At 43.8% G+C, this 22,649-nt stretch overlaps 1 protein-coding gene across 1 annotated transcript in view; it reads left to right on the top strand.

The window, feature by feature from the left end:
• Nucleotides 1-22,649, top strand: part of magixa (MAGI family member, X-linked a) — a 36,671-nt gene that overhangs the window by 8,273 nt on the left and 5,749 nt on the right. Inside the window, exons 2-18 of the mRNA XM_061840034.1 lie at nt 667-718; nt 813-1,050; nt 1,335-1,451; nt 1,537-1,656; nt 2,944-3,114; nt 4,782-4,959; nt 5,035-5,102; nt 7,243-7,410; nt 7,746-7,915; nt 8,150-8,388; nt 8,582-9,104; nt 10,631-10,694; nt 10,758-10,958; nt 12,038-12,295; nt 18,051-18,257; nt 18,385-18,449; nt 20,534-20,680. Coding sequence (XP_061696018.1) covers nt 667-718; nt 813-1,050; nt 1,335-1,451; nt 1,537-1,656; nt 2,944-3,114; nt 4,782-4,959; nt 5,035-5,102; nt 7,243-7,410; nt 7,746-7,915; nt 8,150-8,388; nt 8,582-9,104; nt 10,631-10,694; nt 10,758-10,958; nt 12,038-12,295; nt 18,051-18,257; nt 18,385-18,449; nt 20,534-20,680 — 2,986 coding nt within the window. The remainder of the gene's footprint in view (nt 1-666; nt 719-812; nt 1,051-1,334; nt 1,452-1,536; nt 1,657-2,943; nt 3,115-4,781; nt 4,960-5,034; nt 5,103-7,242; nt 7,411-7,745; nt 7,916-8,149; nt 8,389-8,581; nt 9,105-10,630; nt 10,695-10,757; nt 10,959-12,037; nt 12,296-18,050; nt 18,258-18,384; nt 18,450-20,533; nt 20,681-22,649) is intronic.

The raw sequence follows: 22,649 nt of genomic DNA, 5'->3' as shown, positions 1-22,649 counted from the left end.
TCTTGTAATAAGTATACATTTTTATCCACAGGCAAGAGCCTAATTTTTGGGTCACTATAAAGGGTTCATATCTTGGGAGATTCTTCTCCCAAGAAAAAAAAAGATTCTATTCCCAAGTGCAGGTTATATTATTCAGAAAATGTACTAGACCCTTGATAGGGTTTTTGTCCTGAATGAGGGTTTTCATCTGGTCCACAAAAGAGGTTCTACTTTCCAAAGGAGGTTCTATTCCCAAGAGGCTTTAGTCCAGGGGAACAAAGCCACTATCACACGAGATTTTTAGTCCCTAGAATAGATTCTTATCTCGAGACGAGTTTCTCGTTGTAAGAGAAGATACTATTTTCAAATGCATTCCTTACAAAAGTTTCTGGTTCTGAGAAAAATACTTGTCCCCCAGAGAAGGTTCTAATCCTGGGAGAGAGTTCTGTTTCTGAGCAAATTAGATAGATAGATAGATAGATGGATAGATAGATAGATGGATGGATGGATGGATGGATAGATAGATAGATAGATAGATAGATAGATAGATAGATAGATAGATAGATAGATAGATAGATAGATAGATAGATAGATAGATAGATAGATAGATAGATAGATAGATAGATAGATAGATAGATAGATAGATAGATGACATATAAATGATGTTTACTGGCTTCCTGTTCTCAGCCCTGCCATCATGTCTAAGAACACAGTGAAGAAACTGCACTGGCGTTCCAAGGTAAATGCGACAATTGGTCAATGTGGTAATGATAACATTGTCATCTTTATAATAGCGGTGCGCTAACAAACAACTGTCCATCATATCGGTACAGGTGCAGGAGGGCTTCGTGCCACTGGGCGGAAGCTCTGGCGAGCTGGGGTTGGCGATTGGCGGCGGCGCAGACTACGGCGAGTTCCCCTTTGTGACGGTGGCGCCCGGTGGCGGGGCCACCGTGGGGGACATCATCTTGGAGATTGGCGGCACGCCCGTGCTGGGCATGACGTTGGGCGACGTCCGGGGCGTCCTCAACTCCTGTCCTCATCCGATCAGGATCAAAACTGTATCACCAGGTGACGCAGGCTGTTGCTAATCATGTTGCACGTGAAAGGTTTGGCATGCTATCACCAAACCTTTCTGGACATTTGGAACAATTGTGTAGTTGTTTGAGGAGGACTATGATTTTTGACTGTGCCTACAGGCAAATCTGACTGGGATGGATGGATGGATTGATAGAAAGATAGATGCTTACTAGCTTATCTTGTTAGCCGGCTCTAAAGATATTATGATTCTCGCTGACTGACATCACTGTGTGTGTTTCTGTACGCATACGTGTGTGTGTGTGCGCGTCTCTCAGGTGTGTCTCTGTGTAAAGACCTTCGCCTGTACCTCAGTAAGTGTTTCACACCATCCTCCATGGACAGTCAGTTGCAGCAGCTCATCCGAGAGAACCTTTACCTGCGGGCGGTGCCCTGTATGTGCCTCCCCGACCCGACAAACACACACACTTGCACAGATCACATGATATATCTCTTTGTGATCGCATCTCCACTCGGCAGGTACGACCCGGCAGCCTCGCGCCGGGGAGATCAGTGGCGTCGACTACAACTTTGTGTCCATCGAGGAGTTCTTCTCTTTGGAGGAGTCTGGGGCGCTGCTGGAAAGTGGAAAGTTCAAAGGTAACATGCCCAAACTTCTGGTCACTTTTTTCTGTGCTAACTAGCATAACTATGCTTGATGACATCATGATTTTAATAAAATATTTTGGGTTTAGACTCATGGGGACACATACAATGTATTTCTGGAAAAAAGCTGTCTTCCTCTCTGGCAGTGTCAGTCTGTCACTTTATTTTATACATCCCATTAGCCCTGGGTCATATGGCCTCAAAATATTGGATTTGAAAAGATGATTTTCCCCCCATTTGGTATAGAAAAAGCAAATGTCAGTGACATCGTTCAAAGAAATATTTGCTTTTTGTTCTTTGCTTTATATCTGTTGATACCAAACAAGCTGCACTCTACCCATGACTCAACAGATGAACAGAGATTTCTTAGACATGGCGGCAGGGCTGAAAACAGGAAGCCAGTAAACATCATTTATATGTTATCTATATCTATCTATCTATCTATCTATCTATCTAATCTATCTATCTATCTATATCTATCTATCTATCTATCTATCTATCTATCTATCTATCTATCTATCTATCTATCTATCTATCTAATCTATCTATCTATCTATCTATCTATCTATCTATCTACTATCTATCTATCTATCTATCTATCTATCTATCTATCTATCTATCTATCTATCTATCTGTCTGTCTGTCTGTCTGTCTGTCTGTCTGTCTGTCTGTCTGTCTGTCTGTCTGTCAGCACAGTAAGTCGTATAAGGTTTAGAAGCTGCACATATTGCGAACACCACTGCTGTATTTGCTTAAGTAAGCTCTTTTTTTTTTTTCAAACGTTTCACACTAACACTGATGCTCATTTCTGTTAGCCCATCTATGGATCTTACTGGAGTACAGTATGTTTGCATTAAACCAGTAAATTTATGAGATGCGAATGAGGACAGTGATTCTTTTGAGAAGGAGTCATTTTATACAAATATTATGAACAAAAGAAAATGAACAAAACACATGGCTACAAAATTACCATGACAACCAAACTCAGTCAGGAATAGCATTGAAATGAATGTCATTTGCAAACATAATTAGCTTTAAAACAACTCATCTCCAAAAAAGTATTTGTTTTTTGTGGTTATGTGGGAAGCAAATTCCAGGGACGCCGTCGACTTCAGGTTACACTTCCCAAAGGCAAGATTGTTGAACATGCACGAGGAATGCTTATAGACTTTATCTATTAAAATCAGTCTTTAAAATAAGTTCACACTTGTATTTCGTTTTTCACCTCAGCTGACATCATTATTTCTGATTCAAACGGATTCTTTTACTGTCTCATCACAGGCAACTATTACGGAACGCCGCGCCCAGTCCACATAGGTCCTGACAGTCCACCAATCACGTATCAGGAACATCGAAACCTGCTGAGGAACTTCAGGACCAGGAGCAAATCCCTCAGTAACTTGGAAAAAACTGTAGAAGAAGACAACAGCGAGGAAGACAGCGGCCTGTCTGGTATGTGTGTGTATGTGATGGGACCTTCCCGCTAAGTGGTGTAAATCTTAAAGGGGAATTAAACTTTTTTTTTTTTTTTTTTTTTTCAGAAATACATTGTATGTGTCCCCATGAGTCTAAACCCCAAAATATTTTATTAAAATCATGATGTCATCAAGCATAGTTATGCTTGTTAGCACAGTACACATGGGGCGGGGGGGTCTGCTACTTGTTTTCCAGGTTTGGTCACATGATGTTTCCAAATGTACCAGAGAACAGAGAACAGTTTTGATGTGAATGTAATTTCTTGAGTATGATATGTACTCGAGTATGATACATACCCCCACAAATCGCCCCTTCCAAGCTGGAATGGCCTGGTCCTCATGTATACCATGTGTGCCATAATTGCTGATGTCCTGCTAAAAAGTTTTATCCTCATATTAAATTGTAGTTTATCAGGTTTTTCAAAGACATTTTTAATCTTTATTAAAGTAAACTGGAAATGCCTTCCTTTGCGCATTCGCCATACAAGATGCAACACGATAGTGCCAAGGGTCACGGAAGTTTAAGGGACTTTTGCACCAACCAGCCAGGGAGCTTTTTGTTGTGTTGTGTGTGTTAGTACTGTGGGACTCATTAACTCGGACTTTAAAGTTAATGTCATATTTTTACTTTGTAATCAAAGTTTAGATCTATATAATACCGTTAAAACCTAACCTTTTATTTATCCAGCTAAGGCATTTGAGAATTGATTTTCATTTGCAATGAAGAGCTGTGTCAAGCTCTGACACACAAGTTTCCAAAAGCACCCCAAACTGCTTAGGCAGAAGCTAAAGCGCCGTTGCTAACTGGCTAGTGTCATAGACCGTGCTGAAATAAAAAAAAAAACGAAAACATCCAACCGCTTCAAATCTGCCATTTGGATCTAACTAAGTTCCAGATAGCGAGTGTGTCACGGACAAAAAGTACAGCAGTGTAGGAGAAGTGTCACACAATGCACAACTGAGGAAATACAACAAAGGTGACATCACTTTTACGCCAACATCACCTCAATGTGAAAACAAGAAGCACCCGTCCAAGAAACTTTATCCAATCTATCCGGACAGCATTAGTCAAAGAGGGCAAAAAAAAAAAGGGTCGCGCTATTGCTACATCCATCCATCCATCCATCCATCCATCCATCCATCCATCCATCCATCCATCCATTTTCTACCGCTTCTCCGTATCGGGTTGCAGGGGAAGTAGCTTCATCAGGGATACCCAGACTTCCCTTTCCCCAGCCACTTCTTCCAGCTCTTCTGGAGGGATCCCGAGGCGTTCCCAGGCCAACCGAGAGACACAGTCTCTCCAGCGTGTCCTGAGTCATACCCGGGATCAATGTCGGGTTTCAAAACATCCTGCATGGATTCTTGAGAGCTGTGAAAAGAACTTTGCCAACTTTAAAAGTTTCCGTGGTGGAAAAGGCCCTGTTGTTGAGGTGATACTGGTTGACTGAGAGACTTAATTTTTTAAGACAGGCAGGAGCAAGAGTTTAGCCTGTGTAGTAAGTGGAAGTTACACGGTCATCTAATCATTTTGGTTGTAGTTCTCTTGTAGAGCCTCCTCAACCTCACTCCTATCGGTGGCATGACAAAATCTTCCAGCTGGCAGTTGAACCGTCGACGTTATATCTGCCTCCTGTCTTCCAGGAGGGTCCGCTGGAGCCCCGCCCAACACACTGCCAGTCAGCCAATCCTGGGGCGAATCTCTGGCAGGGTGCAGCGAGGGTATGCAAAATGGAGGAAGAGGAGCACGAAGAGGAAGAAGTCCCGTGGCCGACACGTGGGAGATGGCGTTCGGCAGCGGTGGTGACACCTTCCATCCCGAGTGAGTGACAACACAATCCCGGCATGCGCTGAGAAAAATAAAGACACAAATATTACTGATGACCGTGTCTGTCAGTCACATGTCAAAGACCAGACAAGATCTTCGTGCTCAAAACAAGGAGACCCCTTCTTGTGCAGCAGAACGTAAGTCTGTGACAGACTTTTGTTGTAGCAACAGGGGGCAGCACAGACCTGATTCCTGTTCACGGTGCTCTTACCTCCTTCTTTCCACTTGTTACCACTTTACCACAATTTATGTCTTTGTCATATGTTACCTTATCACTACACTCCTACTGCACATGTTCCACATGCCAGGAACTGTCACTGGGTACTTAGTTGTCACACTTGTTTTTGAATGGCACAGTGTCACTTGCTCTGTCATCATTGTCCTTGTGACCAGTTTTGGGAAGTTTAATGTGTCAATGTAGTTGGTTACAATTACAAGATACCCTCTTGAAAATGTTGCAATGATACAACTATTTAAATTACTTCCTCGGAGTAATTCAAAAGTATTCTGGTGATAGAATAGCCCTTTCTGCACGGCTGCACGCTCGCTGTCACCGATTGAAGAGATTGTTGACAGCAAAGCTAAGCAGCTTGTCACTTAAGCTATTAAAAAGTGCCTCTCTCAGACGCAACCCTTGACAGATTGGAACTCTTTGCAAAGGCTGTTGAAGGAAAGCTTCTGGAAACCTGGGACAAGCAGAATTTATCCGGACGAATCAATTGATTGTATGGACGTGGCTCTGTGGACGTGTAATACTAAGATCAATTTCCTTTTCTATCATAATTAAATTTCTATTTGTAAAGAGTATCACCAAAATCTGTGTGATGGTTCAGATTCTGACGTGTGACATGTAACGGTATGATGGTTCATCTAGAGTTAAACATTTATGTGGTCTTGTTTTCATTGTTCCACAGGGTCCATTGCATTTAAAAGGGTTGTATACATTTTGTTATTTGATGTAGCTGCGGCACGGTGGGTCGGCTGGTAAAGCGTTGGGCTCGCACTTCTGAGGTCCCGGGTTCAATCCCGGACCAGCCTGTGTGGGGTTTATGTGTTCTCCCCGTGCCTGCGTGGGTTTCCTCCGGGCACTCCGGTTTCCTTCCATATTCCAAAAACATGCAACATTAATTGGACACTCTAAATTTCCCCTAGGTGTGATTGTGAGTGTGACTGTTTTCTGTCTCCATGTGCCCTGCGATTGACTGGCAACCAGTTCAGGTTTTACCCTGCGTCCTGCCCATTGACAGCTGGGATAGGCTCCAGCACTCCCCGTGACCCTTGTGAGGATAAGCAGTGAAGAAAATGGATGGATGATCTTGCTGTAATCATATTAAACATAATCATCCAAGAATAAAACTGTGGGACTTGAAAATGATGAGTGGCTGGTGAGCATAAAATTTATTGTAAAGCCCAGAGGAAGTGATGTGAAAAAAAATCCAGGCTTTTTCATCCATGCATGAAGTGAACCACTTCTCCTCACAAGTTTCACGAGAGTGCTAGAGCCAATTCCAGCTGTCATCCGGCAGGAGCCGGGGTACACCCTGAACTGGCTGCCAGCCAATCGCAGGGCACATCGAGACAAACAGCCGCACTAACAATCACACCTCGGGGCAATTTAGAGGGTCCAATTAAAGTATGTTTTTCGAGATGTGGGAGGAAAGCAGAGTGCCTGGAGGAAACCCACGCAGGCACGGGGAGAACATGCAAAGTCCACACTTGCGGGGCCAGGATCCAACCCGGGACCTCAGAACTGTGAGGCCAACGCTTTACCATCTGATCACCGTGCCACCTCAATCAAGACAATCAGCTCTCTTTAATTAATCCATTCACCTGCAGAATGTTCAAAATGTTTTTTTTTTTTTTTAACTATGACTCAATCATCCCAGTCTGTAACATATTTTTTGGAACATGTTGCAGGCATCAAATTAAAAATGAGAGAATATTTCAATTAATAATAATAACAATCATCTGTTTGAACTTTAAATATCTCACCATTGCAGTGTATTCAATTCAATATAGATTAACATGAATATGCAAATCATTGCATTCTCTTTTTTTACATTTTGTCCCAAACTGCACTGAATTTGGGTTTGTTATTAGTCATGATTAGTTACATGTTAACACATTTGTAGTCACAGTTAATACACGTGTAGCCCTGTCTTCACCACTTGTATCGTCATAGCCAATCGCTACCTGGTTCCATCACTTCTCGAGTTATTCTCACTTTTATGTCATCATCATACTTGTTACGCAGTTAACACACTTGCATGCTCTCAGTTCCAGAATTCACCGATCAGCCAGGTCAGCTGCGAGGTTTTTCGGTGCACACGCGTCTCTCCAAAGGGCCACGAGGCTTCGGCTTCAATATCGTCGGAGGGAGTCGAGCGCGGGAGTTCCTGCAGGTGTACAGCGTGACGCCCGGAGGCCCCTCCACCCTCCATCAAGGTACTTCTGTCACCCAGGCTCACCCCGACGTGACCAACACATCGCGGAAGCTGTCGGTCATCCTGACTTATCATGTGACCGAGAGCTGTTGCTTATTCTAAAGTGAGAGATTTGTACATGGAGGATTATGTTTAATTCTCGTGACACACTAAGCCACACATGCACGCACAACAAATTCACATAAATACTCTTCACCTACACGAGTAAAAAAAAAAGGGGGATAGCGTTTTTCTGTGAGATTTCTGGATTGACTTTATGTGGCGAAGTCATCATGTTGTGAATATCGTCAAATTGTTTTTGTTTGAAAAACAAAATTTTGTTTCTGCATTCCACAGCTGACATTCTGGTGTGTATCAACGACACCTGCGTGCTAGGCCGCTCACACAAAGAGGTGGTGGAGATGCTCAAATCAGTTCCGATGGGTCAGAGCGTGGACGTGGTTCTGAGGCGAGGATACCCGATGCTCTACAACCCGGACGGCTGTCCCAAACACACGCTGGACACGGTATATATATATGAGTTTTCAAACATTTAAATAAAGGGCAAAAAATTGATGAACAATGAATACCAAATAAAGACCTCCATATGACCCAGTATTTTGTACTTTTTACATCGCTGTCCCGCCTCAATATCTTGAGGTTGTTCTGCAGTTATGTGACTTGCTACCTCGTTATCAGCCACTGTGACAGCTTAATGGAATTTACCACGCGTGCCTGAGTAACTGAACTCGTCCCATCAGCCGCAGACTCCTCCGGCCAACCACCAGTGCAGACCGCTCACCTACAGCCATATGCAGGACGTCACCAGCAGCGGGTCGGGTCTTTGCCAAGCCTCTCCCTCTTACTCAGTCGAGCCAGTAACCAATGGGCTGACCGGCCCGCCAACTCCTACTTCCTCTGAACCCCCCGATGCCCAGCCCCCGCCTCCTCCCGAGAGGATATCAGCCCCTCACAGCGACTCCGATGGGGGCAGTCGGAGGTGAGCTGAATTGTTAACATTGTTAACATTTGTCTTCTTCAACCCAGCAACCAAAAATGTCAGAAAAAGTATTAATACTGTTAGTGGTGATCTTGACTTGTGTATGCAGCAGGTTCTAAAAAATGGAGAGTGAACGAAGTTGGCAATCACTGCTCTTGAGAGCTCCGGTAACCCGCCCCTCTCTTCTGCACAGGTCTTTTGGGATTGGCTATAAAAGCAGCACCCTACCCACCCTCTCCTCCTCCTGCCTCCTCCACCATCAGAGCTCCAGGTCTTCAGAGAGCGACCTGTCCACGTCGACCTTCCCCATCGCATCCTCGTCTAAACTGTGTGAGTCTTCGCCGCCCGGCGGCCCCGCCCAGCATCCCCCGATGCCGCAGACCTGCCTGCCTCCCACGCCGCCCCGTGAGATCCCACCCTGCGGCTTCAACGGGTGTCCGGCTAATCACCAAGCTGCCCCCCAGCCTCCGTTTGGAAAGACAGGCCTGGCGCTCCCTCTGGGTTCAGAGTCCTTCCCCACTGGCGAGCTGGTGCCATTGGCCCTGGAGCGCTGTGGTGGCGGCGGCTTGGGTTTCAGCATAACAGCGGGAGGGCCGGGAGGTCAGCTGGCCGTGGTGAGGCGGGTGTGGGACCGCAGGCAGTGCCCTTCCCTGCAGTCGGGGGACATTGTGGTCAAGATCAACGGTGCTGACGTGCAGAACCTCAACTTCTCTCAGGTACGAACACGTTCGGGTTCCACGGCGGTCGGGCTGGTAGATATGGCCTTAAAATAATGCCAAAAAAATGTGCAAATTATTTGATGCACCCATTTTGGTTCACAATTTTCCTTCACACGGATTAATGACTGCTTTTGCAATATATCAATGATGAGTTCAAGCGCAAAGCAGTAGAAAATAAAGGTTTTATTTTAGTAACCAACAACTGCCATACGCAAATACCGTGGCTGCCGTCATCTACTCTGAAGCCAATTGCAGATGATGGTAGCAATGAAGTGGGTCCATTATGATTAAACTACATCCATCCATCCATTTTCATAGCCGCTTATCCTCACAAGGGCCAGAGCCTATCCCAGCTGTCAGCGGGCAGGAGGCAGGGTACACCCTGAACTGGTTGCCAGACAATCAATCGCAGGGCACATCGAGATAAACTCACAATCACACCTATGGGCAATTTAGAGGGTCCAATTAATGTGGCATGTTTTTGGGATGAGAAAACCCACGCAGGCACGGGGAGAACATGCAAACTCCACACAAGTGGTTCCAAGATTGAATCCGGGACATCAGAACAGTGAGGCCAACACTTTCCAGATGATCCACCGTGCCGGCCGAAACATACTACATTATTATGCAAAATGACGATTTTCTGGGATAATTTATGTAAATGACAGCAGAATTTGGAATTTATCAGATGCTCGACCATCATTAGAATGTTTTTTTTTTTTAAACAAATCTCCCAATGATAATTTTTTTTGGGTGAAAAATAAAGAACTTAAAATGCTCCGTTCCAAATTATTACTTGCAACAGCGTTTCAACACATTTTATGACGTGTGTCAAGGAAATGAAAAAACCTTGTTGAATGTTTAATTTGCACCGTTAGAAGGTCATTAACTGAAATGAATATCTATTTCAACAGGTCGAGTTCCATTTTAACAAGAACACGTTATTTGATAGCAGCTTCACAATTCTTACATTCTTTGCACTTGCTGTTTGTTTGTTTATTTGTTTCGAACTTCCGCTTGAATATGTTTGGCGGATGTCAGAATAGCCTCCCAAGGCTGCCGCTTGGAGTTGGACGGCCTCTCATTTTCATAGTCTTTTGCTTGAAGATGATCCAAAGGTTCTTCACAGGATGGAGGTCAGGGGAGAATTTGGGACCACAACATGAGTTAGCGGGTGGCCACGATGTCCCAACAAGGCTGCGACATCAGCGAGGAGGCGGCAGATTCACCTTTTGGGCAGGATTTATGAATGGAGAGGGTCTCTGAAGTTGAAGGAAAAATTACCACTTCACACATAAACAGTGGATTTTCTGATTTACTGCCAAACATTGAAGTTGGGAAAAAAATAAAATAAAATCAATGGATGTAAGAGTTGTGAAGCTTAGATATTTGATGAATCAAAAATTATGCTGACTGTCATTTAGGTTGACTATTTGGGGTTAAAACTGCTCAATAATTTGGAAAGCGGTGTTTATAGTCCAAGGAGGGCAGGGTCAGTAACGGCACATATGTTCTATTTTCAGGTCCAGAAGATTCTGCAGGATCACTCAAAACAGGGGAACGTGGTTCTGCTGGTGCACAGACGAGGTACCCCGCTCGCCGCACTTATTGGTGATGGATAAAATTTAACTTTTAATCTTCTGTCCTCAGCTCCTGTCTCAGTGCCTCTGGTTACGCCTAATTTGTACAAGCCCCTCCCCTCACACGGCCTCGCCAGCCCACCGTCCCACCCCTCGACTTCCACCGACTTGCCTTCCCCGTCCTCGCGTGCCATGGTAGGGGGCGTGCCCCCACTCAGCCAGGCTGGCTTGGCGATAGAGGCCCCCCAGGAGGGGCACCTCCCAACAGCAGGTAACAGCTCACGTGGCAGTCACTGACCGTTGTTGTCATGGTAGTGAACAAGCTTCACTTTTACGATGCATCCTACAAGTGTCACAAAGGGACGCAAAGACGATGTCAAAGCCATGCTAATTGCTAAACTATCGTTACGTACAGTTGCAAAACATCGAAATAAGTGACTTGACAATACAGCACACTTGGCACATTGGCTAATACTGTAGGTCCACTTGGTTCTGCATTTTTGTGGAGATGAGCCACCTTTGAAAAACAAAATAACAGGCCACTTAATGCAGCAGTGCATAATAATAGCAGTCCAATGTGACTAACCATCTTAATCCACATTTTCAGTATATTTTTTATTGCTAAATGTCAAACAAGTTACCGGTAGGTGCAGTAGAGTTTCAGAAAACCAACAAAACCCACCAGCATTCATGATCTACACACTCTTTAGGCTGTGCAATTGGCAAATTTGTTGAGAAAGGTGTGTTTAAAAAAAAAAAAAATAGCAGTCTGGCGTTGAGTTAACTAAAAAAAAAAATTAAAAACTTTCAACGAATCCTATCATTATCACCAGATTGAATTTCAAAGAGATTTTCATGCAGTTTTGTTACAAATGTCAGATGTGCCTACAATACAAAAAAAATATAATGTTCATTGGACATTTTTAACTCTAAAATTGTGGCATTAAAAGGAAATATTACAGTATTTTCACAGACAGTGTCCAGTTAGATGCATCAAACACACATTTGAATATTTAAACCCATAAATAAACAAATCAGAATCAGAATTAATGTGTAACAACACACAAAGACTTTGTATTCTATTGAAGAGCGATCTAATTTCCACCAGTGTTTTTGTGTAGTCGGAACAGGTGTACTGTAAGTTTAGACATATCGTCTGCCACAAAATTGATGTCCAAGGACACACCCTCGCCATGCCGGAGCTCCCACCTTGGCACAGACAAGTCTGTGGAATTGGCAAACATGTACGGCGAGCTTTGCTTGAAAATCAGGATACGCTGGCATGTGTGCCTCATTGCAGATTCGCCATCTATGAAAATAAAGCCTTCAGTTTGTCTTGTTGTTTTCCAGGGACCCCTCCTAGCCAGACTTCAAATTCCCCCCCTACCTCAGGCCTCATCCAGAGCACCAGCTTCCTGGACTCCGTTCCTGTGACCTTGACCTTGGAGCCACGTGACCTACAGGGTGTGGAGGAGAGCGCGGGGGGCCCGATCCTAGGGGCGGTCGCCAAAGACCCAAGAGAGGGGAAGAAGGTGGAGGTGGAGCTGACGAGGCGGCCTGGCGAAGGCTTCGGATTCGTCATTGCATCCCAAGAAATTAACCATGGAAGTGAGTTGCTCCGTTTCCATTTTTTCTTTTTTCATTTTGAAACTCATCAACAAATTCAAGTCGCAAGTCCTGCTATTATGAAAATGGTTCCAGAGTTTTGGCCCCGTGTAATCACCACCCGTAGGGCAATGATCACTCAACGTTATCATCATTTGTTACCTCGTTATAACACTTATTGTGTTGTGAAAAGACTTTGCTCATATAACACTTGTCTTACCTCGTTATTGACAGTTATTACATTGCTATAACACTTTTCACGACGTTGAGCGCCATTTGCCACCTTTTTGTTGCCACTAGTTTCCTTGCTATCACCACTTGTAACTGCATTATCACTCTTGTCCCATCATTATCTGTATTTTTTTTACATCATTATCATCACTTTCTGTGGTGTTATGGTCAGTTTTTAGGTGGGTATCACGCTTTTTATGTCGTCGTGTCTCCCCTGAACGAAAACGATGACTTTTTGCTGCCTGAATTATTTTTCTGGACTCAAAAGTGTGTGCATGTGTGAGTTTCCTTTTAGTTTCGGGGGTGTGTCCTCAGATTATTGCACACACACACACACACACACACACACACACACACACACAGACAATCTGTGTGTCAACCCCTCCCACCAGTGCAGGCTCAGCCCCCTCAGCGGCGGTTTCCCCTCAGCTGCTTTTTGAGACTCAACACACACGTACACACATGAAAAGGTTCTGATTCATCATGTTGGAGCGACTGCAGTCCATTTTCAAGGTAGTCAAGGACTCGAAATGTAAGTGCATTAGTGTGCGTGTTTGTGCATGCGTTTGCATGCTCCCGGTACCACTTATGAGGTCACCCGTTGGGGCTCTAAACTGATCAGAGATCAGATGCGGGCGGCACAGTGAATGATTGGTTTGCATGTTTGCCTCGCATTTCTGAGGTTCAGGGTTTGAATCTGGGCTCTGGCCTTTCTGCGTGGAGTTTTTATGTTCTCCCTGAGCTTGTGTGGGTTCTCCCCGGCTTCCTCCCACATTCCCACAACATAGTTTATCTATTATGTGATCTGACTTTAGCCGGCAATCGTTCTGGTGATGATGTTTTTTTTACATGTCCACTAAGTGCCCAGATATTGCCTGGTGGTCAGGTCTAAGTTAGTCCATATGGGTGCTTACATTGGCAAGCAAAACCAGTCTTATTGTCTATCCATATGGTTGGAAAGGATCTTAAACAACTGGTGGAAATAAATAAATGCACCTTCATTTAATTGCCCCATGCCAGCATGAGAAGGATCTCTCTGATCATATGATGAGGTGCATTGACAAGAGATGTGATAATCATAAAGATGTGGTGAAGATGATGATGATAAAATAATCTTGCCGGTGCTTAGATGGACGAGTCTTTCATTCTATTGAATTGGTACTTACGTCCCACTATCGGCTGTTACGGGAGAAGATGTTGACTCCCCTCTCTCTCACTCACACGCAAGTTGATCCCACAGCCTCCCAACTGAGTGTTGAAAAAATTTTTGCCCAGTCCTGAATTTAAAAAAAAAAAAAAAAAAAAAAATCTCACCTAATCTCAAATTGACTGATTCCAATCTCAAAATAAAATTTTACAGATTCTCACTCCCCCTATTTTTAAATTTTGTTTTACTCCCAGGCAATCGTGCTCAGTTCTTCTTCTTAGATATAAACTTTGCTGTCCATGTCTGCCTTAGTCGCCATGATAAATCCAGTGCCATTCAAAAGTATTGACCCCCCTTCCTAATTTTCTATCACACAAAAATATTTCAAATCATCAAAGCAAATGATAGATTTCTGTGATCGCTGCCAAGGCCGGCGCAATCTGTTATTAGGTTCAGGGGGCAATTGCATTTTCTTATCCTCACGAGGGTCACATGAGTTATGGAGCCAGTCCCAGCTGTCATCGGGTAGGAGGCAGGGTACACCCTGAATTGGTTGCCAGCCAATTGCAGGGCACATGGAGACCGACCATAGTTGGACTTACAATAACACCTAGGGGCAATTTAGAGTGTCCAATTAATGTTGTATGTTTTTGGGATGTGGGAGGAAACCGGAGTACCCGGACGAAACCCACCCAGGCACGGGGAGAACATGCAAACTCCACACAGGCAAGGCCGGGATTTGAACCCCGGTCCTAAGAACTGCGAGGCTAACGCTATACAGCTGCTCCACTGTTCCAAAACCTGTCCTCACAGTTCTGAGGACCGGAGTTCAAATCTTGGTCTCGCCTGTGTGGAGTTTGCATGTCCCCTTGTGGTGGATGAATCAGAGCGTATGCCTTACAGTTGTGAGGAGAGGGGTTCAAATCCCGGCCCCACCTGTCTGGACTTTTAACTGTATGTGCCCTGTGATTGGCTGGCGACCAGTTCAGGGTGTACCCCGCCTGTCATCCCAAAATAGCTGGGGTAGGCGCCAGCATGCCCGCAACCCTAGTTAGGGTAAGCATATGGAAAATGTATGGATGGATGAATAAGAGAAACAAAATTTCATTAACCTTTTTCATGACTGACCTGGCCCATCTGCCTGTTTTAAAAAATCAAATAGCGCCCTAGAGCTGAAAACTTTGCTCACCCTGCTTTAAACCATCACTGAGTCATCAACACAAGCACACACTCATAAACTCACGGATGCACACACACACACGGCACAACAGATACATCATCACCGCATTGTTTACTTTCTACTGACCTTGCTCCATTTTGTTACTCTGTCTCAGGTCTAGAACATTCAGTTCTAGAGTTGCACAACACGCCATGGTGTCACTTTGTCTGCGTTTCTGTGTGTGTGCGCAAACTACAGTATTCAAGTGGGTCACAAGTGCAAAGTGGGTTTAACATTCCAGACTACCGATAATAACAAGGAAGACTCTTTGTGGATGAGTTCATTTTATTGATTTTACTTTTTGACATCTTATGGGCAGCACTCTGGGGGCAGCTGTAAAGCGTTGGCCTCACAGTTCTGAGGTCCCGGGTTCAATCCCGGACCCGCCTGCGTGGCGTTTGCATGTCCTCCCCGTGCCTGCGTGGGTTTTCTCCAGGCACTCTGGTTTCCCCCCAGATCACAAAAACATGCAACATTAATTGGACTCTCTAAATTGCCCCTAGGTGTGATTGTGAGTGCGGCTGTTTGTCTTGATGTGCCCTGCAATTGGCCGGTGACCAGTTCAGTGTGTACCCCACCTCCTGCCTGTTGCCACCTGGGGTAGGCTCCAGCACTCCCCGCGACGCTTGTGAGGATAAGCGGCTAAGAAAATGGATGAATGGAAATCTGCATTGGACATTCCATGTTGAACAGCTGCTTGTTTTTCACTATTTCATTACCCCCCAGCCTTCAAAATTTTAGTCAGCAGATCATTACAATTGTCAACTCTACTGGCGATCAAAGTACAGATGAGGTGCTTTCCTGGTCCGCTTGGAATCTGCAACTCTATGTTCTTGAGCTGGAAGAAGGCTTTGATTAGATATTGCTGAAAGATTGAAATTTTTCAGCACCACAAGGTTTTGGGATTTTTTTTCTCTGGTTTTTAGTTTAACACAAGAGCCAGTGTAGCGCATTGCAGCTGTTGGGGTGCCAAATGTCACTTTGTGCTAGTGTGAGTTTGAACCTTAGGACTGTGCAGAATAAATAATGACCATTGCGTCAGATGTACTGCTATTAATTAGTTTTTTTTTTTAATCAAGAATGTATTTTCCATCGTGACTTCATATATTCAAAGGCGAGGATTTTATTGTGTTCCAAGGAAGTAGGGTACAATAAACAACACCTTAATGGGAGAAGAAAAAAAAAAACGGTCCCCCAATCTATATAACCACTGGAAGCAAAAATTAAAAAAATGAGAAAGAAGTCTAGCATGCTTATGACAACCACAGAAGAGAAAACAGTCATTTATCTTATTTCAAAGACTGGAAGACAGGTTGCTTAGCTTGGTACAGAATTTTGGGCATTGCGTTTTGTTCTATTTTTAACTTGGGTGAGATGTTCCGTGTGGCGTGGCGCTGTCAGTCCAGATCGTGTCAGCTCTGCTCTGGTTTTTTAGTTTTATTTTTTTTCTCCTTACTGGAATTTGTTTGCTCAACACAGTGACGTCAAACGCCTTGCTTATCAGTTTTCTGTGTTTACTAACTCTTTAAAAGATAATTTGACAGATAAACATAAAACAAAAGAGCGCCGAATTTAAAGAACACATTTCAATGTTCGCTCTGATTTTGTTCATTGGGTGTGGTAATGGTTACAAGCAGAGAACACTCTAGAAGAAGGCATTCTAAATGGTTCTCGTGCCTTCAGTGACACATTTGAGACTTGTGAATAATTCAGTGTTCCAAATTGGGGCTTCTTCAATTATACATTCCGCTCCGAACAGCGAAAGACCAAAGACATACAGAGACACAAATTGAGGATATTCAGACAGATTAGGATGTTTTGGGGAAAAAAATACATCGGGCATTTACGCACAGTGTGGAAATTAATTCACAAAATCAAGACATTTTAACACACTACAGGGAGTCCTCGGTCTATAACTGAGATCTGTTCCTACAGTAGCAACTTAACTCGAAGTCGAAGACGAAGTCGGATTCCACCATTAAAGTCAGAATATTATAATGTATAAAAAAACAAATACATTGAAATAAACTAGATGATGTACTTAGCATGACTGCTGAGAGGTGGATGGAGAAGACAAATATCAAAGACCTTGTTTTGTGATCATTGTATCCAGCGTAGACTGGAACCCTTCATATGCGCCTAAATACGGGCTTTGTCTTTAACAAGTGTCACCGCGGTCGACCGATTTAAGCCTTGGTGGTGTTGGTGCCTCTCATTTCTCCAATCTTTTTATGACCTTGATCTTCGTTTCCATGGTAATGGATTTTCTTTTGGCTGCAGAAGCATTGCTAAAAGACACAGCTTTCTTTTTTGGGGCGATAATGTCTAAGTCTAAAAAGGAGGGCGAAAAATGCTAAGATACTCCCAGCGCACAAACACGGACAATTATTAGCCAGACAAGATGGCGGACTGGGGACGGGCGTTGTAAAGTCGAAACGTCTTGGGTCGAGACTGTCTTAACCCGAGGACTCCCTGTATGGTTAAATTTTTAACAAAGGGAAGAGTTTTAGACAAAATGAAGGTATTTAGTGCAAAAAAATAAACAGTTATGGAGTGTGAAGACTTTGACATCGTGTTTGGACATATTGTCAGACATACAGTTACAAATTGTACACAACATTTGGAACATTTAAACAAAATGTGCATATTTAGAAACAAAATAAGGACTTTTGAACGCAAGATATTTTGGTAGGAAATTATGATAATATGAAGACAGCAAAATATATTTTGACAAAGTGAGGACATTTTCACATAATGTGGGTAAATTTTGACATTGATCAAATAAGTGAGACATTAAGACCCAAAGTGAAAGCATTTGGACACAAACTGAGGACGTTTAGCTACAGAATGAAGAAATCTAGTCACAGAAGTAGAAATAAAAGTATCACATCAAGAGGATAGTTCAACAAAAAGGGACATTTAACCAAATATTAGGACATAAAATGAGGACATTTAGAAACAGAATACTGGTACCAATGAAGACAAAGAGTAGGAAATTTAAACACTTTTGAAAATTCGATATAAAATAGAGCAGAAATTATTATATTGAGAAACAAAATGATGACATTCGAACAAATAATGACGACGGTTTGAGTCAAGATGAGCATTTTTGGACACAAGTGAAGACATTGACATGTCTGAACCCGTCTCCCCAACACCAGGCCCGGCTCCGTCACCATCTCTGATGTCCCATCGATTTGTGACAGTGCGTCGTGGCAGTCCGGCAGCCCGCAGTGGCCTCATTCAACCCGGAGACCAGTTGGACGCCGTGGAGGGACGGGGGGTAGCATCCCTGCACCACCGAGACCTGGCCCAGATCTTGAGGAGGGCGGGGAATACGCTGAAGCTGAGCGTGACGCCGCGAAAACGTAAGACGTGCAACCAACCTCCTTCCATCCGTCTATTTTCTGTAACACTTAACCCCCAACTTCCGAAATTCTCAACTGTGTGTTTTTGGGCGCAAAAGGTGAATTCCAACTTTGTTATTCATCGCAGAGTCGGAAGGAGCTGACGTGGAAATTGACAAGCACTTCACCAAGGGATGCAGAGGAAAGTCAAAGGTAGTACACTCCATCAAAATGAGAAGTCCTTTTCTTACAAAAAGCTACTCCCTACTGGCCGAGACAAAAAAATAGTCGATCTTTTGATTACAAATGAAACATACGTGGCAACTGTTGGATATTATTTTTAGATCAATACAAAAGTCCGTTAATCAGTCGGTGGCTAATTTCAGAAGCTCGACTAGCATTCTAGAAGTATGTTGGGAGCAAAAAGTATGAATTTGTTAAATCTCTGCCAAAATTGGTCTTAAAATATAGTCTAAGCTTAAGCTGGATCAGTGGTCGCCAACGCGATGCCTGCGGGCGAATGGTAGCCCGCGAGGACCATATAAAGCGCCCGCGAGGTATGTTCTAAAAATACCATCGGCCACAAATTGTTACTATTATTTGTGCTTTAAATTCTGAATCTGACTTGCTTATGTGAATTAAAATTTAAAAATACCTGTAATGTCATTAACTACAATAAATTAAAACAAAAATATTTTATGTACGTGTAATGAACTGAGTCTGAAATTTGCCGCAAACAGGTTACGGAGCCCTTCATACGATTGGTGCTCACGAAGTATCCTTCAGCCTCAAAAAGGTTGCTGAGCCCTGAATCATAAGAATAAACAAACAAAGTTATATTTTTTCATTCAATGCAGCCTTATGGGAGGCACCAGCCAGAGAAAAATTGAGACTGGTCCCAGGCCCGGATCAATGCAGAAGGTTGCGAAGGGCCTCATGTTTGAAACATGAACATAAACATGATTTAAAACATTTTAAAAAGCAGCTTATAAACATTAAAAGCAAAGGAAAAATAAGGTTGAAAAAAAGGTTGATGAAGACTGGGTGTTACAGAGGAAGATGCACGAGATAGGCTTAGATGGAAAAAGATGACATGCTGTGTGCTGTTCCACTCGGAGTTGACGAAACTTCTGATGACAATCATCTATTTTGTTCCAGGATAGTTTTATTGTCACAGTGGAGGTTTTAAGCTTCCTCTGTGGTTTCTTAGTATTATACTTGAAGTTTATTGAAAATTAGTTGATTAGTCAAGCAGAACAGATTTTCTAGAGGGGGGGAGAGAGACCAAGACATTGCGATAATTATAAACAGTAATTCCATATCAACGACAATAAAAACGAGTGTGGCATGGGCCTGTGTTGCTACGCCTCATGCGGGAAAGACAGGACAAGGAAGGACAGGAGAAGAAGCATGCAGGACAAAGGTCACCTGTACAACTAAAATATGGGACGGACTAAGTGAATTTTACAAGTTTATAGAATGGAAGTATAGGTTAGTATTTAGTTAGTGAAAGCTCGGATTTTCTCGTGTATTCATAATTGCTATCTAACCAAGCAAAATTACATTTCGTCCTTTCACTTTGGCGTTCCGATGCAATTGTGAATAGAATACTTGATGACTAATTGCAGCACTCCTGCCTGCAAGTCCTTATTTTGTGACGGGTGTTAAATGCCTTTGCATAGCATTTTCAGAGGATAACTGAAAACATACAATCAATCAATTTTGAAAGGGCAATAAACTAAGACCCCCCCCCTTACAATTGGCTTTGAAGCTGCAAAAAGTTCAATCAACCCTCCATTTTTTTATAAAGCTTCAATGCACTTTTTAATCAAAATGTGTTTTGATAAATAACTATGGATTTTAAAATATATTTGTAAATCCAGTATATAATTTACTGTATACGTATTGTATATCAGAATTATATATTAAAACAGATTTTTATTTTGCTGTTATAATTACTTGAAAGGACTCAAAACTCAACGTGTGGCACTTGACTCAGGACTTCCAGTCTGAACTTGAGACTTGAGTCGGGACTTGCCTGTCTCATCGAGAGACTTTAACTTGGGACTTTAGGCATTCTTGAGACTCAAAAACCAAAGACTTGGTCCCATCATTGCCACACAAGTCGGAAAAATTTCAAATTAAAAGTCATTTTGTTCACAAAAAAAAAACTGTTCCGTAAACCGCTGAGACAAAATCAGAAGCTAACATATCAGCCTGCAGCTCATTTGTGAACAGGTGGATTCAAATACGTCAGTTTAGTTTTAGTAAAACTGTTTGCATTGCTTGTCTGTCAGAATGAGTCAAGGTTCTACAGAGTGGATCTGGAACGTGGTCCCACGGGTTTTGGTTTCTCTCTGAGGGGGGGCAGCGAGTACAATATGGGACTCTATGTGCTGGGTCTAATGGATGGAGGGCCAGCCCAGTGCAGCAACAAGATGCAGGTATAAACACACACACACACACACACACATTCTCTCTCTCTCTCTCTCTCTCTGTCCCAATTTAAAGTCCTTGCCAGGACGACAGTACAGAGTGGGGATGTGACACTTGTTGCGCCACCGCTCAGGTTGCCCCCTCCTGGTAATTGTTTGCTGTCACATGCCCCCTCAGGCTGCTTCTCGACCCCATGTCAGGGAAAAGTTCCCCAATCCACACCGGTGCTCCCCCATGTAAAACTAGGGGGCCTACAAATCTGCAATAAGTCCGGTGCAACCCCAGTGAAACCTAACCCTAGGTAAAGTACACCCCCTGACAAGAGATTACGCATTTTGCCGCAAACGACCAAAGTATGAAATTCCCTTTCATTTCAGTCGGGAGGAGACTTGGGTCATTCGCAACGGGCCTTTAAGGTCCAATTCTGGAAATTGGTGCCGGCATATCTAGGCTGGATCTGGGATTTCTAGCCTTTGGCTGAGAAATCTATCCTGGAATGGGGACATCCAGCCTGGAACTGGGACATCCCGTCTAGACCAGGCACTTCCAAACTAGAGCTGGGACATCCAGCTTGGAGCTCAGACATACATTTTTTGTTGAACATTTTTCATTGATTCATGCATAATTTATTAATACTTGCTGGCACCTCCAGCCTGGAGCTGGTACTTCTCCCTTGGTAGCCCTGTGCTCGTCCAGTCCGGCCGGCAAAATTTGGGATCAAACGCTGACTTTCAATAGATCACAGCAACGGAGTTCCGTTGCTCTGCATGAAATGCCGACCTAGAAATCAACCCTGTGTTGTCCAACTGCTGTTCGCATGGGAAGCCTTTCTTCACTTTAGTCTTCAACGCTTCCTTTTGAACATCCAGAACGAATCCAGAAGGCGGGATTGCGTGCAGCAACACAGCAAAGAGCAGACTGGGTCTTGGTTCGCCCGCTCCATCTGATCATTGGATTGGGGGTGGTAGCCGGAAGACTACCAAGTTGGATGTTTTGGAGACAAGGTTCGAGAGAGCAGACTTTGATGGTTTGGACATGTCAGGAGGCAAGAGAGTGAGCATATTGGGAGAAGGGTGCTGAGGATGGAGCTGCCATGCAAAACAGTGAGAGGAAGACCAAAGAAAAGGTCGATGGATGTTGTGAGGGAGGACATGAAGACTGTGGGTGTTACAGAGGAAGATGCGCGAGATGGGCTTAGATGGAAAAAGATGACCCCCTAATCGGGACAAGCCGAAAGGAAAAGAGAGAAGAAAGAAGCCGGAAGACTGAGTGGCTGCTGCCAGACTGGCTGCATTGCCTAACCTCCTTGCAGAGGTCCTTCCAAACTTGGGAGAAGAACTGAACACTGAACTGAGAGAGAGAATGCGAGAGAGAGACAAAGTGGCAGCTAATATGTTGCCTTTATTGTGTAGTTAATTTAATTTAGGTTGAAGAGGATTTGCAAATCATCATACATTTTCTTCGCCGCTTATCCTCATGAGGGTCACGGGAGTGCTGGAGCCTATACCAGCTGGAAACGGGCAAGAGGCAGGGCTGGGTACACCCAGAACTGGTTGCCAGCTAATCACAGGGCACATCCAGACAAACAGCCGCACTCACAACACCACCCAGGGGCAGTTTAGAGTGTCCAATTAGTGTTGCATGTTTTTGGGATGTGGGAGGAAACCGGCGTGCCCAGCGAAAACCCTCGCAGGCACGGGGTGAATGTGCAAACTCCACACAGGCGGACCTCAAACCTGACTGCGAGGCCAACGCTTTCCAGCTGAGTCACGTGCTTCCGCAAATCATCATATTCCTTCTATATATATATATACAAAACCCTGACTTCACTGGAAGTGGGGTTGATGAATCCCACAAGTGGTCTTGTTCCCTGTACTTTGTAGGAAGACTCTCTCCTTTCTCCACTTGGGTGACATTTTTGTTTCTTTGCTTTTTCTTTAACCAGCCGCTAACACGTCAACTTCCTGTTGGTTGCCC

This window comes from Syngnathoides biaculeatus, chromosome 2, assembly GCF_019802595.1.
Source record: "Syngnathoides biaculeatus isolate LvHL_M chromosome 2, ASM1980259v1, whole genome shotgun sequence".
NCBI lineage: Eukaryota > Metazoa > Chordata > Actinopteri > Syngnathiformes > Syngnathidae > Syngnathoides > Syngnathoides biaculeatus.
Note: the sequence above shows the minus strand (reverse complement) of the source record. Positions and strands in the feature narration are given on the sequence as shown.